The 18,251-nt window shown below is 41.2% G+C and overlaps 1 protein-coding gene across 1 annotated transcript in view; it reads right to left on the reverse strand.

The window, feature by feature from the left end:
* GFM1 (G elongation factor mitochondrial 1) overlaps positions 1 to 18,251 on the reverse strand; it is a 239,150-nt gene that overhangs the window by 119,045 nt on the left and 101,854 nt on the right. Inside the window, exon 9 of the mRNA XM_085634740.1 lies at positions 5,968 to 6,105. Coding sequence (XP_085490866.1) covers positions 5,968 to 6,105 — 138 coding nt within the window. The remainder of the gene's footprint in view (positions 1 to 5,967; positions 6,106 to 18,251) is intronic.

Genomic DNA, 18,251 nt, shown 5'->3' on the forward strand with positions numbered 1-18,251 from the left:
GGGCCACCCGTCTGGGGATAACAACACGGCTGAAACATGTCAACAGACGGAACATGGAATTCATCACTGTCCACAACAACAGCGTGTTCACTTTGTTTTTTGTATCCTCTTGGAATATAATAACAAGTACAGGTGAGGTAAACACAATGATGAAAAATGCCGCCTAGGTTGGTGTGTAAGGGAGTGACTTCTATTTTTATGAAATCCACATTTCAGACATGTGGTACCTACTAATTTGTACACACGTTTAGGTACAATCAAGGTTGCCTGTGTTGACTACATAATGTATCCAGTAGGCATAAAGTCACACTGATCCAGGCAAAGTAATGACAGGATTACTTTATAGAGGAGGTTCAAGAAAACTATGGTTAGGAGACAGACCTTAAGTGATCTACAGGTGAAAGCATGTTCATTGCAAGACAGTGATCATGTCTCTAGCACTACAGTGCATACCAATAGTTCATACCTAAAAGTCAGGAAGTTCACTCTTTTGATAAAAACGTAAAGTTCTCTCAGACATCCATTATGCTCCGGAGCTTTGGCAAATTACAGCTGTGTATTGCTTCAGTTACACCCCTCCACTATCAGTTCCCAATCTAGAATTTCCCTTGATCGTACCAAAAATTGATAGAGAAAGTATCCTCATAAATCCATCTGGATCATATGGGTCACCCTCCTATTTTGTACTATAAAACAGACACAGCTGCTCAACCACAACCTTAGTTGTAAGGCCTTCATTACCACATCACTGCAGGCAGTTCACCTTTAAAAACAGATCGCTCAGCCACGGACCTGTGCACACCAACACTGCTGTGCTGCTCTACATAGATGTTCCATGGGGTGCCCACTCAGCCCCAGACTGACACAGAGCACGTTAAGCCCTACTTCAGGTCTCCGTATGTGCCCTCCAACTGCTCCTCAGCCTCATCCAATGATGTCCCACAAAGGGTCCTTGCACCCATCTACCAAGAGCTGTTACGTTGTCCACTCCATCCCGTTTTTGGGCCTCACAACGGTCTCTGTAGGTATTATGTTGTATCTGTCTTATTGGAAGATATTCTTGATAATGGCTTGATGTTTTCCCATCCATAAGAATTGCTGAAGGGTTCACTATAACACAGGAGCACCACCTTTTAGTATTCCACTCAGCTGATCACCAGGGCTAGAATGGGGCTGTAAATACGGAACAGTGTTGGATATTTAAAAGAGGGTGAAGGGTGTTGTATGGTGAGGCCAGGCCATGAGCTATTATACAGCACTGCCATCTTGAGTGCCATCCAGGCCAGGCCCTTCCAGAGCATTACAGCTTGGAAAAGTGTTTGCCTCTTAGTTTCTTTGCTGATAAAAGATGTGCAGGAAGATCTTCGGTTAACATGGCGAGGGTCCATTATGCAGATCACAGAGTTTTGTGTACGCTGGGGTTGAAAAGACCTCTATTGGTCTCCATTTCTTTTCCTGTCTGCATATGGTGCACTTGTCAAGAGTTTCATGGGTGTGTGGAGGTGCTGAGGGCTTGAGACAGGAGGCTCAAGGTCTCATGTGGACATTGAGATCTACATGGTTTCAATGCAGTGCTTTAGATATCGAGGAGATTGTTAACATCTGATGTGGTCTAGCTGTTTTTCAGCAGGTACCCAAGGTATTTTCAGGAAAACATCCATGGAGAGTTCTTTGATGGAACCAATTTTTCTTCCGCTTTTGTTCACCTTCATGCAGTGGAATGGTGTTGAGGCTAGAAAAAGGGGATGGCGAAGTGTTCTTTCCAGTCCGGGCTATTGGGATCCAGCAGTGGTTTAAGGGCAACGCAGACAGCAAAAGATTAATAGTGTTGGAAACCCAGCAGGCAAATTTGAAATGTTTTTATGAGGTCTGAATTGTTGACACTATGTCAGGAGATTCCTTCATTGTCTTTGAGTTGCTGGGTAGGTTGAAGTGTCCAATGAATGTAGGATAGGAGGGCTAGATACAGATGCAGGTGGCAAGATCCAAATGTTTTTTCTAGGAAGCATTTAGTGGGTCCTAAAAGGGTTTTTAGACTGAAATTGACTGCCTTTGCAGCAGAGAATACAAAGTCTCAGGTGAGGAGCTCCTATAACTTGTGTGTTGCTTGCTGAGGATTGAGGGCAATGAGGTCTAATTATCAGTCCCCATCTGATTTTGTGTGCGAAATCTGTGTGCTAGATGCTATAGCCTGCGGGGATGAATACATCTAAGCTGAGTGTGACATTTGGAGTGAACCATGTCTTTGTGATCCTATCACACATTTCAGAAGTGAGAATGATTAGAGTGTGCATTGATAAAGTTTTGGCCGCAAGGAAGTGTGCACAATTGAGCTGAATTAAGATGAGGTATTTAGTGTTTGAAGTGGGTTAATGGTATCCGTGCTTGCGGCTATATGGAGTGATGTGGTGTATGTTTGGCAGTGCGCATACGCATGTGTGTCAGATGTATATAGGGCCATACCTTGAGGGGCAGAAGGTGAGGGGACAGTTGGTGGTTGGGGTGCAGGGGTGGGACGGAGGAGGAAATCAGAGGGCAGGCATTTTCTTTGTCTGCTGTTGGTAATGTACCCTCTAATTTCTGAGATAGAGGAGTTTTTCTGTTTTGTTTTCATTTTAATAGGTCATCTGGAACAAATCCTGCACTATATCCATTATTGTTTGCAGATGGTGCATTTATTATTAGAGTTGAGGGTTTGGCTTTTGATGTGACATCACGAGGGTTATGGATCTAGATTTTGGTCATACTTGGGTAGTTGAAGGTGCATACTGCCCATTTAACGAGAAATGGGGAGAGTATAATTAGATCTTGATGTATGAGGGAGTCAGAAAAACACTGTGGTTTGGACTGCTTATGCTGAGTGGGTGATGCGCATTTGATGAAGAATGGAATGGTATAGTGGTCAGCGCCAGATTAGGTTCTCTGTAGTGATGATGTCAGCAAACTATGCTGCACATCTGAAATCTGAGTGAATTCTGATTAGCTGAAGTTGGCTTGGATTTGGGGAGTGTTTTTTCATGTTGGTGAGAGGATGGGAATTGCGTTTTTGGGATCAGGCAAATTATGTTGGCTTCCCAGTAGTGGGAGATCAAGAGGTGTTAACAAGCTAGCCCTGGACTGTGCTGCCACTTGTTCCGTGCTGAATGCCTGTTAAGACTGCTCTGTTATGGCCTTAAAACTTTGGTGAGCTGTTGGTTTACACTGATTTTTTCCTGTCCTAAAGTTGGTTGGTCCAGATTGTTTGTGCGGATGCAGGAAGGAAGAAGAAGATCCAAGATACTGGATAATCTTTCCCACCACAAATTGAACTTCGAAAATAGATCAACACTTTAAAACCTATAAATTAACATATAAAGAAGGGATTTCAGGCAAAAGAAACATCCAGGAAAACATATAGGGACCTTTTTTGATACACCCCCCAAAAAAGCATATTGTAAAAGTACCCAAGCCTTAATGCACTAGCCATTTTAAAAAATCTCAGTGTTCTAAAGCAATACTTTAGAGTGCTATTTTTCACAAAAACATTCCTTCAAGAGTACTTCTGTCCTTCAAAAGCACTCGAACAGCCATGTCCCTCAAGAGTACTCTAACACCATGTTCCATCCCTGTAACACTAGATCTACCTCCTACTTTTAGACTGACCTATTCATACTTTAATATATCTAGAAGCTGGGCAGAATGTCACACAAGCCTATTGTGTAAGCTTCATCTTATTTAATATGTTTATCACAAGCCGGTCGTCCACTGGGTTTATTTTCATTTGAATTGGTTTTTGGGTGATCACTGATGAGACCACTAAACCTCCCACTGGAGCTGCCTAATGAAAGCTCACAAACATCAAAATGCCATCTAATTTGGTATAAATGGACAATTGGGTTATTTTCACTAGGAGCTAACATTTTGGCTCTTGTTGGATAAGAGAGAACAAATTTCCTGATAAATACATACCCATTTGCCAAAAATGTCTCAGACTTACTTTCAAAATGTCTCACTCAGCACACTCGAACAATAAATACACCCTCAAACCTCCCAAAAACAGTATTAAAGGCTCAGGAAAGTACATTTACCATGAGCATCTCCTCTAATGTTAACAGAGGACCACGAACAGCAAAAGGATGGACTCTGCGCACACTACGTGAAATGCGGCTTTAAACACAAATAAAAATTAATGGGCCACAACATTCGAATGGACTGATCGATTGTTACCAATAACAAGTTAATGCTCCGTGCAAGATGGCATACAGTCAAAGGAAGGCCCAGGTCGTGTAGGCTTTTGTAGGAATAGTGACAGTAGTAGTACTAATAACACTATTAGCTCTGGCATGAATTGTTGTAGAAAACCAGTAGTAATTCTCACCATGTTAGCAGCAGTATTAAATACAGCACTAGTGGTAGTTAGATCAAGAGTAGAACTACTACTATTTGTAGCAGAGATAATACCATCAGTAGGTATAGCAGTCATAATATCAGTAGGATTGGCAATGAAGGCATGAGCAGAACTGGTTACAGTGGTACATGTGGTATGTTATAATCATGGTATGTTATAATTGTAGGTGACAATATGTCTAGATTTGCATGTCTAGCGAGGTGGGACAGGAACACCAATTAAATGCAAACACTAGTCTAAGAATGTTACGGCAAGATCAAAATAATACAAGTCTATGCTAGTGTAAAATATCCAAGTATGGGACTCTATAAACCATATGTTAAAAAGTAAATAAATGCAGACAGTGGACTTTACTCATTTGTGGAGTTTGAATCGACAATTCTTATGCAAACATGTAATAAAAAGGACAAAATATTAAGAAAAATGTTTCCAAATATACTTCAAACATAAAATTGATGGAAAACGTTTGAGCGAAATTCATCATGTTAAAGGATAGATTATAAGGAACGATATAACATTTTTGCAAAAGCAGAAAAGTCAAGCCTGTTTTCATAAATGGGTCTGGTTGAAAGCATTACTCTGTTGGATATCAAGAATTGTGTGGGTGGGGTGGGGCGTTTTTCCAAACATTACTAAATCAGCATCACTACTGTAAACGTGCAAGACGTTAATCTACAATGCAGATGGAAGCCAATCTAGGGAACCCGTTTAACACTTTGAGAAAATCCTTTGCTAGGTATACTATGCTAGGAGCAGAACCTGGGAAATACATTGGTGAAAGATGAGAATCAGCCACAAATCACCAGATAACATTCCTTATAGTAACTTGCTTGAAGGAAGGTACAGGTCCCTGATACATCCCTGGGCTTGCATACTAACAACCACACGCCTCACACAAAAAAACAACAAAAAAAATAGGGAGCTAAAAAGAACCCCGGTTCTAAAGCAGATTTCCTACTTAGCACAGAAAAAGTGAGAGAAAACGAGGATGAAGCAGGGACTCATTCTCCGAAACCATAGATAATTGATAGGGAATGGTCATTTAAAACTAGACAGAAAGGGTTTGAGTGCTGAGAGTTCCAACTACCCTATGTCATCAAACTAGCAAATTTAGCAGCTAATTAAACAATCGTCACTGACATCTGTTCTAATCTGCAAATCATGGGCTCATATTTTAGTGTCAATAATACTCTGTTAACAGTACTTGGAGACTGCATTGGTATGGCAATTGTAACCACATTTATTTATTAAAAGAGTGTTTAAACAAAAAAAATAAAAAAAGGACACTTTATACCATGAAACAAGGCAACCTGATGCATTATGTTACAACAATTTAATATTTACTACAGCAGGCACCTATTCACTTATAAAGTTTTATGAATCACACTGCAATACAGCACATAGTAATTATGGTCAATCACCGCTGACCCAAGAAAATGTAACTTTTAGTAGCACTGTAGCTTTAAATGGTAATTTAACTAGTCTATTACATGGAGACATAAATCAAACACTGGTCAAAACAATTATGTGAAATGTATTTAGCAATATTTCATAAGGCTCAATTCTTGACGACGACTCACCTCCATCATGTCAGAGTGTAAACGAACAAGGCGCTGCACTCGGACCTTTTTTCCTGTCCTTGCATTGTGAATGTATTCGCTTTTCTTCAACATGCCCTGATAAACTCGAACATATGTCAGCTGCCCAAAGCGCCCTGCCTGAAAATATGAACAGAAGTATGCATGTAAAAAAATAAGACAATGATAACTGTACCACAGAATGAGTACAGTACGAGAGTTTAATACAAATACAAGGTTTTATCCTGAGGTGACTTTCAGAAGTTTAAATCCAACAACTTATTGTATGTACTACATTTAGAAACATCTCAAACTATAGAAAAAATATTTGAACAGACTCTTTGAAATGCAACGTTGATGCATTTAGATCTGGTATCTAACTTCACACCAGGCACATGGGCACTTTGGCTCCCATCCAAATAAAAAAGGGCTATGATGTCCAGAATCAAAAGAGGAACAGAAAGAACAGAAATTACAGCCCGTTGACCACAGTGCCTTGTGAGCTGAAACAACCCCTCTCCATGCCCCTTTGCTCTCATCTATCCTGAAGCATAGAGGAGTGTATGAGAGACAGAAGCATCGTTAACTTGGCCCAGTGTCAAATTAATTTGGCCAACTCTGGGTGTCTCTGCTTATGCTTCTAATTATTACAGCAAGGTTCCACGTTGGACAGGAAACCCTGATCTGCCCTTCAACACATGGGTAAGGATATGAGAGATGGCAGAATTGTCTTGGAAATTATTATAGCTGTCTTGGGCACCTCCGTGGAGTCAAACTAATCTAATGACAGAATGAAGGTCAGTCTAAAACTTTAAGTAAACTAAAAGGGATCTTAAGGAGCTAGATCTACGTTGCATCTTGGAGTGAACTCTGGTATTTTAAGGCTCCTATCAGATCTTGCTATTCGTTTAGGTATGAGTGACTCAACTGAAGGTTGTACTTGAAAGGAGTGGGCTTGGTGCTAATTGGCTCATAGCTTCCTTAGCCCTTCCCCCCATTTGCTGGCACTGACTGCCTGAGAAGTTCACCCAGTCCATTTGCCTATAAAGATCTGGGTACATTCAGATGAGGCCTAGAAACCTTTTGTCCTAGAAACTATTGTAATGTATGTGGAAGGGTATTACAATTGGTGCTTTTTGGCAGGGTCATCCCCAAACGTTTTGCCTAAACTAGTCTGTTTTCTGAACCAGTTTTCTTGGATTTTAGGACTAACACTGCTAATCAGTGCTAAAGTGCTTGTGCTCTCGCCCTTTCGACCTGGCAAAATAAACCTTTTGCCGGGCCTATAGCATACTATTTAATACATACAAATCCACCCCCCCTCCTCCTGCTACCCCAGCCCCCCCCGAGCAGGCCTTAACAGTCCAAAGGGCATGGTGCAGTGTATTATAAAAAGTGGACATGTACTTTTTAGTTTTACATGTCTAGGTAGCAAAATACTCTAAAATGTGTTTATTACTGCAAGGCCTGCCTCTCCCGTATGATAACATTGGGTTAACTTATTACATTTAATAAGTGATAACTTTAAATTGAGAAGAAGTGGTAATGTCGAGTTTGGTGTCAAAAGAATTACAATTTAAAGCCCTCTTTAATGGAAAAGTAGGATTTTCAGCCACAATTTTGAAAATGCCACTTTACAAAGTTACAAATAAAGTGTTCCCAGTGGAATCAATAATATATTGGTCATTAAAATGTTCCAACTGCAAACCATCAACAAATCATCAAGGGCGCACTGTTATTAACATAAATTTATTTCTGAAAAGTAGATCAATATTACAGCATATCCAATGTAAAACATAACAAAACAAAAAGCAGCATATACAACAATACATCAATGTAACACTGGAGCCACCACATGATCCCTGTAAACTTTATAATATGCATTGAATCTTGGGATCTGGGGAAGCGCAAAATCATCTTAACCGAGCAAGTTCATATTTCCATAGGGCCATGTAGTTTAATCCATCGGTTTCAAATGTTCATAAAGGACTGAAGCACCACATGGTGTAGTCAATAATGAAAATGAGGGCAAACGGTAGACGTACAATGGATATGCTATAATATTCATCTACTCTTCAAAAATATATCTATGTTAATAACAGTACGCCCCTGCTGATTTGTTGATGGTTTGCACTTGGATCATTTTAATGCCAATATATTATTGATTAAAGTATAAATAATACCTTTGGGGAACACTTTATGTATAGAATACCCAGTTACTTGGGGGAAGATTGGGTTGCCCTGTCGCAAAAAAACACTTTTAGAAAGTTCCCATTTTCTTGCTCTAACCATTAGGTGCCTGCAGCCTGGTCCAGGGTCACATGACTGGGTATAGTTGGCAGGTGGACTGTTTAATCCTCCCAGACAGTCACACAATAGGATTAGTGGTGCCTGGATGGGCCATCAAATGGCGGGGAGGGCGGAGCTGGGCACAGCCCCACTTGCAAAGAATAGCCTGTGCCAAGCCTTCACACAAAGGACTCATCAGCACTGCATTGTTTCTGCAGCCAGCTTTGAGCCAGGGAAGGCAGGAAACTTCAAGGACTTCAAAGGGAACCCTCTAGAAACGTAACCTACATCAAAGTGTGCACCAGGTAAACATATTTGATCCTTAGACCCAACTCTTGAGTACAACCCTGGACCTGAGGATACTGCAGAAGAAGGACGGCTATGCTATTTTGGTGCCAGAAGAACTGCTGCCCTGCTTGTTGAGAAGGAATACTGGACTTGCACCCTTTATCCCAGGCTGAAGTGACTCCAAGGGTCAGCTCACTGACCTCCTGTTCTGAGTTACAGGGACAAAAGCTACAGAGGCTTCCCACAAATTCCCAGCTGACATGCAACTGGACCTGCCTGAGCTCTGCTGGCCTCTGCTGGATTGAATTACTGACACCCCCAAGAGGTGCCCCTCAGGTCCTTACACCCTTGGTGTGCCATCAGATTAGCTCTCTCCTCAAGAAAAAGTTGATCTCCTGAAGTTTTGTGCTTTTTAGGTCTAGCCTGAGCCAGCGCATGCGCTACTCTGCGAGACATTTAGTAAGTGGGTTTTCAAAGTGCTACCCACAGGCTTTTGCTGGCCTCAAGCGTGCGTGTCCGCGAACGTGCACAGCTGCCATCTGGGTTTCTGTAATGGCTCATTAAGCCTTACAGCACGTGAATAATGCTCCTCTGCTCGCACTACCCCCTCCCTCCTGGTCAGCTTCATTTGTGTCTTCTATTGCTGTAATCAGGCTCCTCTGCTTGCACTACCTCCCTCCTGCTCAGCTTGATTTGTGTCTTCTATTGCTGTAATCATGCTCCTCTGCTTGCACTACCCCCTCCCTTCTCCCCCACCCTTCTCGTCAGCTTAATATTTTGTTTGTCTTACTCCTCTGCTCGCACTCCCCGATCCCTTCGCCCCCTCCCTCTACGTCAGTTTCATTTGCCTCTTGTATCCCTGTTATTATTAGTTTAAGCATTTACTTAAAGCCCCGAACACTTGGATTGTTTTTTGCTACAATTTATTTGTGCCTCACGGTGACATACAGCTCTCCTTAAACACATTAAATTAGGCACTCACATTATTACTAAGAGAAGTCGCATTTTCGGTACTCTGTCCCAGTTATTATTAGTAATCTAAATTGGCATTTTTGACATGCAGTCCATTTTCTTTTGGCTTAAGCATTTAGTTAAGGCCCCGAAGAATTAGCATCAGTTTTTCAAAAATGTATTTATTTGTCCCTCATGGTGATGCTGTAATCATGCTCCCCTGCTCGCACTACCCCCTCCCTTCTCCCACTCCCTCTTTGTCAGTTTCATTTACCTCTTGTATCCCTGTTATTATTAGTTTAAGCATTTACTTAAGGCCCGAACACTTTGATTCTTTTTTCTACAATTTATTTGTCCCTCACGGTGACATACAGCTCTCCCCCAACACATTAAATTAGGCACTGACATTATACACATCTCTCATCCATAAAGTAAAAAAACATGGGACATATTTAGGGTATTAGACTAAACTACCTGCCAATTATGATTTGTGAAAAGAATTATTACTAATAAAAATCGCATTTTCGGAACTCTGTTCCTGTTATTAGTAATAAAATCAGGATTTCAGGCACGCTGTCCCTGTTTTTTTTTTTTAACTACGAAATAGCTGCTTGTGATGCTATGTAGAAATGGGATAACTTGTATGAATAACTGAATTTCTCTTAGCTGCCCAGGTGCCTTAGAAAGGTCTCTAAGGGGCTCACCTGTGAAACGTATTGTGCATTATATCTTCACTCTATTTCTGGCAATCAACAATACCACAGCATTACTCAGCATCACAATAGCATCTGTCAGCGCAACCACAGCATCAATCATAGACAGCACAGCATCAGCGAGCACCACCACTGCCTGCCATGTACAGCCTGCTCCTACAAGAACATGGTCACCATATGACTACAAAGCACCATTACAATATCATATATACACACAATCACAATATAAATCAAAATAACGTTATTACAGTGCGCATGCCTCCACTTAACACAATGATCATGGGTTCGTCAAACAACCAGAATGCTTCTCAGTAAACACAACCACAGTGTGTTCTGAAAAACTCTATGGAATACGAATAAATTCCTAATAAGGGGAATTATTTACGATATTACTTGACCCTGTGCTAAAAGACAAACCAAGCCGCTAGTCTTTTATTTTTAAATAATGCTTCCATTCAGCCACTGCCATGCTCTCGGTTACAGGAGCTTTTAGTCAACTAGATTTACTTCACACATAGTGCAGTAAATGTCACTATAAAAGGCTTCAGGAGAACTATCCACAAACACACCCCATTTGGTACCAAAAAGCATAAAACAACAGGTTCTCCTAGAGCACTTCTAGCAATTCCGCACGGAAGAAGTTGTTTTCTTGTTTTATTTAGTGCATCCAAAGGCTGGCCACACTTGTACATTACAGAGAAAGATAATAATCTGGAAGCAGAGGCAGATTTACTGTCACCAAACTTTAATTCTGTGATCAGGGCAGCCTCGGAAGACGGCCCTTATCTGCCTCTGGGGTTCGGGACATCCTGCCTGCCCCCTATTCAGTCTGCAGCCTCTTGTCTCTGTTATCGGCATAACAACAGGCTGGCTTCTTGTCAGCCCCAAGTGTGCCACGGACGCTCCCAGCAAAGAGTTAAAGGGTCGGCAGGCCAATACAATGGGCTATGTTTGTCTGTGCTTAAATGCATTCATTTAGAAGTCCCAATAAGTACATAGTCTGACAAACATCTTCCCCTTCTCACTCACCCTTGCACATGCTTGTCGCTGTGCAGAAGGCAGCATAGTGCATATCTATCTGTGCCTGCAGTGTAATTATCTACAGAGAGGGATGTATAGATTGAATTCAGAACTCGTCTATATTTTGAAAATGAGGAACCCTTTATTATCATCAAGTTGTAAGTAAGCACTAGCACTGAAATACTTCACTGATGCTTTTAAAGTTTGCTCGGTGATGGGCTACAGCATCACATAACGAGCATTAGCATAGCCAATAGGTCTCGCCTTTGGGACATTAGAAGTGTTTAAACATGCAACAGTTAATGTTGTTGCACAAAACATATTGTGCTGCATTACTAAATACTTATACGGTCCCAAAAGCGAGACCGCTTGGCTATGCCAATGCTTGTTGAGACTGCTAGCAGGCCTGTTCGCACCAAGATCTTGCCTCCCTCATCACACGCCAACACGAGGCTCTAATGAACCAGACTCCTCAGGCCACAGTGACCACTATTGACACCCGCCAACGAAAGGTTTGCACCTCACTACATTGATAGCTCACCAAAGTGAAGCTCCAGCAACAACCATCCACAACACCCAACAGGATATTTGCGCTACCGTGGCGACTGGCCTGCTCTTTCTGCTCCATCGTCAGCCATCTGGGACACTCACTTTTCCTCTCTGCCACCTCCACCACAAACTGAATTCTTCGCGCTAGACTTTGGAAGGCAAATCTTTCAGCAGGACTTACATGGTAACTGTATCCAGCCCAAACTCCACTGCTGTGGGCCTGAACTTGTGACTTTCACCTGGTGTCGCACGACCAGAGAAGCACTGGTGAAGCTTTGTGCTTTCAGGCACTTTACTTACCTGAAATCTTTAAAATTGCACACAACTGGTTCTATTGACTGGAATTTTGTAAAAATCAATTATTTAACTTTACTCTATTTTTCTAAATCGTGTGGGATTTTTCTTGTGTTGCATTTTCATTTTATTACTGTTTGAAGTGCTGCATAAATACTTTACACATTGCCTCTAGGTTAAGCCTGACTGATTTATGCTAAGCTACTAGAGGATTAAGCACAGGTTAATTTGGGATTTGCTTGTGTTTCACCCAGACAGCGATTGTGGCTGCTGCTTGAGTAGGGATTCACCTCCATCAACCAGTAATCCAACTTCCAAGAAAGAGCAAATCCAAAACTGGATGGAAAGTAAAGAAGAACGCTATTCAATCACAGATGGGAACATGAGTAAGGGGACAAGCTGTAAGGTAAAGGCTGCTTCACCCAAGACTTTAAAAACACATACATGTAGTAGGATTTTTACTGAACTGGATCAGGCATAGCTTGACTCTGATGCATCTAAAAGGATTAAGCGAAGAGAACAGCTAAGTGTGAAGGTAAATGTCTGGCTGGAGGGACGACATAAATACAACTGAGAGGGAGAAGGTGGTAGCTAAATAAGCAAATCCTCAGAAGTATTCATGCACCCATGGCTCTGTTCACATTTTGAAAATATCAGATAATCTACAAGTAATGGTACAAGCCATAAAAACCTGCAACCTCGAGTCAGAAATTGCTTTACGACTGGAAAAGGGGATTTAGTGGCCTATTACGAATTGCAAATAGGAGGAGGGAGTGGAAGGGGAGGTACTTTTCTATAGGAGAGCTACAATGAAAAATATCAATAATTTGGGTGTTTCAACTGCAGTCATAAATGTCTCAACAGATACTGAAATCGCAAACAGGATTGTATCTGATTTGCAAAGAGTAAGCTGTCCCTTTGGGAACTATATAGGTTGGCTTTGGAGGGAGCAACGGCATTGGTCAATGGGACTACTAGCATGCTTGCCCTGATGTCTTCCCAAATGGGAAACTTTTTAAAAAACAGATTTGGTCCCTTTAAAGGACAGGTGCGGCTTTTAAGAAAAAGGTTATCCATTTGGGGAAGAAATTGCAAGGATTGTGGTCTGCTGTCTTTGCAGGCCATCATGCCTGTATTTTCTCCCATTGAGGGGTAAAGTAGGATAGCGACCTGCCCAATTATTATTCATTAGATCATTTTGCGCCCTCCTGCAAATGTGGATTTTCCGATGCAAACTGTTAGAACACAAGTCTCATTGCAAATTACATTAAAATTGCCAAAGCAGCTGGTGTGCAAATTACACATCCTGGTTTGTGAATCAAACTTTGCAAAACAGGTCCTTCTGTAAATGCAAGCTCTATGGTCTCAAAAACCTAATATAGAATTACAATAAGTAAAAAAGGGTTGTCATTGTAGCCGTTCTCTTTACTTTCCTAAATACTTGATATCAAATTAGATCTCATCAGTTGTCATGATCAAAATGATGGTAACAAAGCTCATCAACTTTCAAGTGCAGAAATGTTTGCATTGGGATACAGTGACATCAGTAGAAAGGATAATGTATTCAATGATGTTAAAAAATCCACAATGAAAATCAATCAACATCCCAAAGACAGAAAAATAAGTAATGTTCGAATCTTTAACTGCCTCTTTGACCTTAATTAAATGCCATCTAAAAGATAGTCAATACCAACACTCTTTAATCTATCATTCAAGAACAAGTTCTCTGATGAATCCAACAGCACCCACAGAAGCCAAATCACCAGGCGGAACGTCAAAATTATCAGGAAAGTAGACAAAAGTCCCTCTCATATGCACCAAGTGTTGAATATATGCCAGTCAAATTATACGAGCCACATCTAGTTTGGAAAGAGCTGAAGACTCAAGTCTTCAACCAACACTTAGTTGAGGAGTATCCACCGGGTTACTGGACTTTCCCCTCCTCACTCTCCCTCGAGAAAACTCCTCTTGCCTCCACTTAGACTAAATGAACCCCATATACCCAAAATCTACACCATCACTTCCACCTGCCCCCTTATTACTGTAAATGTACATGTTCCAACTAGTATACACACCACCCTATCTTCTTACTCTCCCATCATTAGCCTTACTCTACCTTCTCTTTTCACTGTTGTAGACCTCACTTGTATAGCATTCTATTGCTAGGTTCATGCTATGTAAAGTGCATGCATACATTTGTGAGACTTATGGTTGAATCAGGTGATTCTAATTGCTCCAATATACCATTGAGAGATTATTAAACTTGTGGCTTTAACAGAACACATTTCTGTTCCTTAAGTGCAGAAAACCATACTACCCAGTTTTGCTTTAACTATGTTCTTACTGGTGCAAGTGGAAAGAAGAAAAATGGAGCCTGGAGAGCACGTTGTCTCCATTTTTCTGATCTTGGCTCCAACGTAAGATCCAAAGTAGCTCAGCCTGAGTTTTTTTCCTTTCCTCATTTACTACAGGTCTCTCAGAGACTGTGGGAAGTAATACGTTTGCTATTCTGTTTGGCATTTATGAAAGGCCTGCTTCAATTTTGGAAGATTAATTTATATGGCTTTAAGTTGAAAATGCCACAGATACAAGGATGGTTCTTATAAGTCTGGACATTGTGGAATCGTTTTATAATAAATGGAAGACAAAAAGAAAATTTAGGAAGGTGGTGTGGGAAAATGCACTAAATATGATGCATAATCCAAACATCCTTTGCGAAGCGAGGTTGCATGTCAAATTAATCAGTGTATATGGCAAGCTGCAGAAACTATGTGTAACATTTGAATCTGTGAGTGTGATATATACAGTATCACTCATAACAGCAACCACAACCTGACCCAGTCATGTCAGGATGCCTCAGAAAAATGGGCTAGTTTACTGATTACTACATATCCCCTGGAGGGTTGAAGGCTTGATTATGTAATTATCACCTTTGTTGAGGATGAAGCTTAAAATCTTTATTCATTAATCCCAATCTATGAACACAGGAAAAAAAAGAGAGGTTACAAAGTGCACGTTTTTTGTCCACAGAGGTCTGTGCTTTGGAAGTGGTCAAACACGATGTATCCAGGAGTTAGTGAAACTGTTGATAAGCAGGAAAGGAATTCCTACAAGAAAGCCAGAAGAATGTGGCTCTTCTAGGTGATGAGGTTTTAGTCTTTCTGTAGTAGATAGAACTCTAGCTCCCAAAATGTACTTCCTTCTCCATGCTTGCTCAAAATGGAAATAGTATAAGCTTCAGGAAGAAATCTCTCAAGAAGGGGAGAGTGGAGAATCCAGAAAAACCTTCTTGAATTCAACAGGTCATGCCAAGACAGAATTCTGGAGCAAAAGGCATACGTGCCTGAAGTCTGGAAAGTACAGACAAAGTTTTGGAAAGAGCAACTAGCTTTGAAGTGAAACTGCACTTTATACAGTACAGGCAAAATGTGGATCACCTGGAAGTGAATAAAAAACAGGAAGGAAATGATCACGCGACATCTGACTTCTGGAAACAAACAGAAAGAACTGGGGCCCCTAGTATTCCTTGCAACAAGGAAAACAACGTTGGGAGTAGCTGTTCAATGGGAGTGATACATTGCTCATGCACTCAGCTCAGGGTCTTAAGGGACTGAGGTGTGCACAGTTTTCTGTAACTTTTTCAGCTACAGCTGAAAAAGGTAGTCTGAGAAGTGGTAGCATAGGTTATTTGCCACAACCTTCCAGCTGTCGCCGAGTAAATGACTCTTTGTAAATCAGATGCCAGTTGGATTACACGATGACTAAATACAAGAAAAGCCCATATTACTGTTTGCAAAGACCGGTGCGCCTCTTGCTCCCATGCTCAACTTTCTTAACCCCTTCAGCGCTGCGCGGATTTCCGCGCAGTGCTGAAGGTTCTGAGCGCGGGCGGGGCCATGACGGAACGGTTCCGTCATAAGCACAGCCCAACCGACGTGCATGACGGAACCGTTCCGTCATAAGCGTCGAAGGGGTTAAATAAACAAAATAAAAAAAGAAGAGTGGTTGGGAATTGTTTTCAGACGGCCAAAACTAGTGACGCAGTTAAGTAAAAGTTTCAGATTGATCACATTCCTGGACAATTGACGTGGAAGGCCTCCCTCAAAATCAACAATAGATTCCATTGATACAGCTGTGCATTCTGATCCACCTTTAGATCTCTTGCCCAATGCTAGGTAAGTGCCCCTTCTTGACCCCCACCGCTGAAAGCTACATAGGAATTTCCAAGGCTTCCATAATAAAATGAAAGATACCGATGGAGAACTTGTGTTGGTGTTTTAAACTTATACTGCTCCAAGAAACATAGTTAAAAGGTTCAGTCGTTGGATTTAAATAATCTGGAAGGGTATGAACATTCTCATAAACCCAAAATGGAAACTGAAAAGCGAAGGCCTAAAGGTGGCTTGATGACTGTGGTTAGATCCAACAATGGGCTCTGTTCACTGTGGGGATTAAGACCAAAAGTAAATCTGGATATGTTGTGGAGCTACATAATAATGTACATCATGTAGATTTACCTAAAAGCTGTATTCTTAATATTCACATTAACCCAGGTAAGTTCATTATATTATTATAGGATAGCAAAGAGCTAGAATTGATTTTAGAAGACAAAAATAAGAGTAAAAAAATTATAACCGGGGGAATGTGAATATTAGAATACGTAGCAAAACCTAAGGGGATGATGGACGGAGTGTTGAACATTGCAAGCACTCACCCCCAGTCAACTGATCTGGGTTTAATCCATCATTATTCTTTAGCTCACTCCGCCACCCCGGTCCAGACATGGCCATATGCAAATCAGTCTGAACCTGTGCCTCATGGGAACAGTCCAGCCCGAACTGCCAAGCCATGTCTTCCCTTGAACGGAAACAAGCATCCTGGGACCGGTTTCAGATTCATAACCCTAATTAGCCAGGCTATCTTGAATCCAGAGGCAAAGTGAGCAAGGGACCCACGTCTGGGCATACCCTGCCAACTTAGGGCGAACAAAGCAAAAGCAAAACCAAAGGGGATGATGGACAGAGTGTTGAACATTGCAAGCACTCACCCCCAGTCAACTGATCTGGGTTTAATCCATCATCATCATTAAATGAGGCACAGGGACAGACTGATTTGCATATGGCCATATCTGAACTGGAGTGGCGGAGTGAGCTAAAGAATGATGATGGATTAAACCCAGATCAGTTGACCGGGGGGTGAGAGCTTGCAATGTTCAACCCTCCGTCCATCATCCCCTTTGGTTTTGCTTTATTAGAATACGTAAACATCTGGTTTTAGGAGTATTGGGTAATGAAGCAGAAGTGGTTCTGGGGATCCCAGGAGCTTTCCCTTTAAATACGAGGAGATATCTTGGAAAATAAAGTTGGTAAACTTTATGGCACGCCATGACTCGAGAACTTAATGGAAGGAATGAAGCTAGCTACTGAAAGGGTACATTTGAAAGGTTAACCTGCACCTCAAACAAATATAGCCTTTTTTAGGTTTTAAAGCTTGCAGCAAAATTAAGTATTTTCTGAGACAAGTCTCAGGGAATTAATAGGTCAAGAAGGAATGGCTGAAGCAAACAAGTATCAACCAGCAGGCTTAAACCGACAACTGGGATGCAATGAAACAGCTTTTCTCATTTTCCTTTTTATAGTACACAAATGTTTCCCAAGAAAGAAAGTGAAACACTGACTAGACCCTCTTGTTCAACATACAATTTTGGTGGGTACGTTGGGATTTTATGTGTTGCCACTTGGGGACCAGAGTTGGATGTGTTTTGTGTACCGGTGGTGACAAAATGATGAACTTACTCCTGCTATGCTCCCACACCTATAGATTCATTGATCAGCTCCAACCAATTCTGATCAGGTTGCAAACTGTCAAAACATGGAAAAGATTTCACATTTTAAAGGTAGGAGAAAGTGTGATGGTTATATATGCAGTGGCCAACTTTGTTGAAGACGATTGGATGAAATGTATGAAGTGTATATAATGGATGATGTGGTTAATAATACTGTATGTGTTTTTTAAAATACATTTTAGGTATTTTAAGAGTAATCCAATTAATAAAATCATTGTGTGATGAACACTAAATCGGATCCCATAATTGAGAAGAAAAGATTACATATCTATAGGCTTGTATATCACACCTTACATAATAGAACTCAAAGTAGCAAAGCTAGGCCATGTAGTACTTTG

Source organism: Triturus cristatus, chromosome 11 (genome assembly GCF_964204655.1).
Source record: "Triturus cristatus chromosome 11, aTriCri1.1, whole genome shotgun sequence".
In the NCBI taxonomy this organism is placed as follows: Eukaryota; Metazoa; Chordata; class Amphibia; order Caudata; family Salamandridae; genus Triturus; species Triturus cristatus.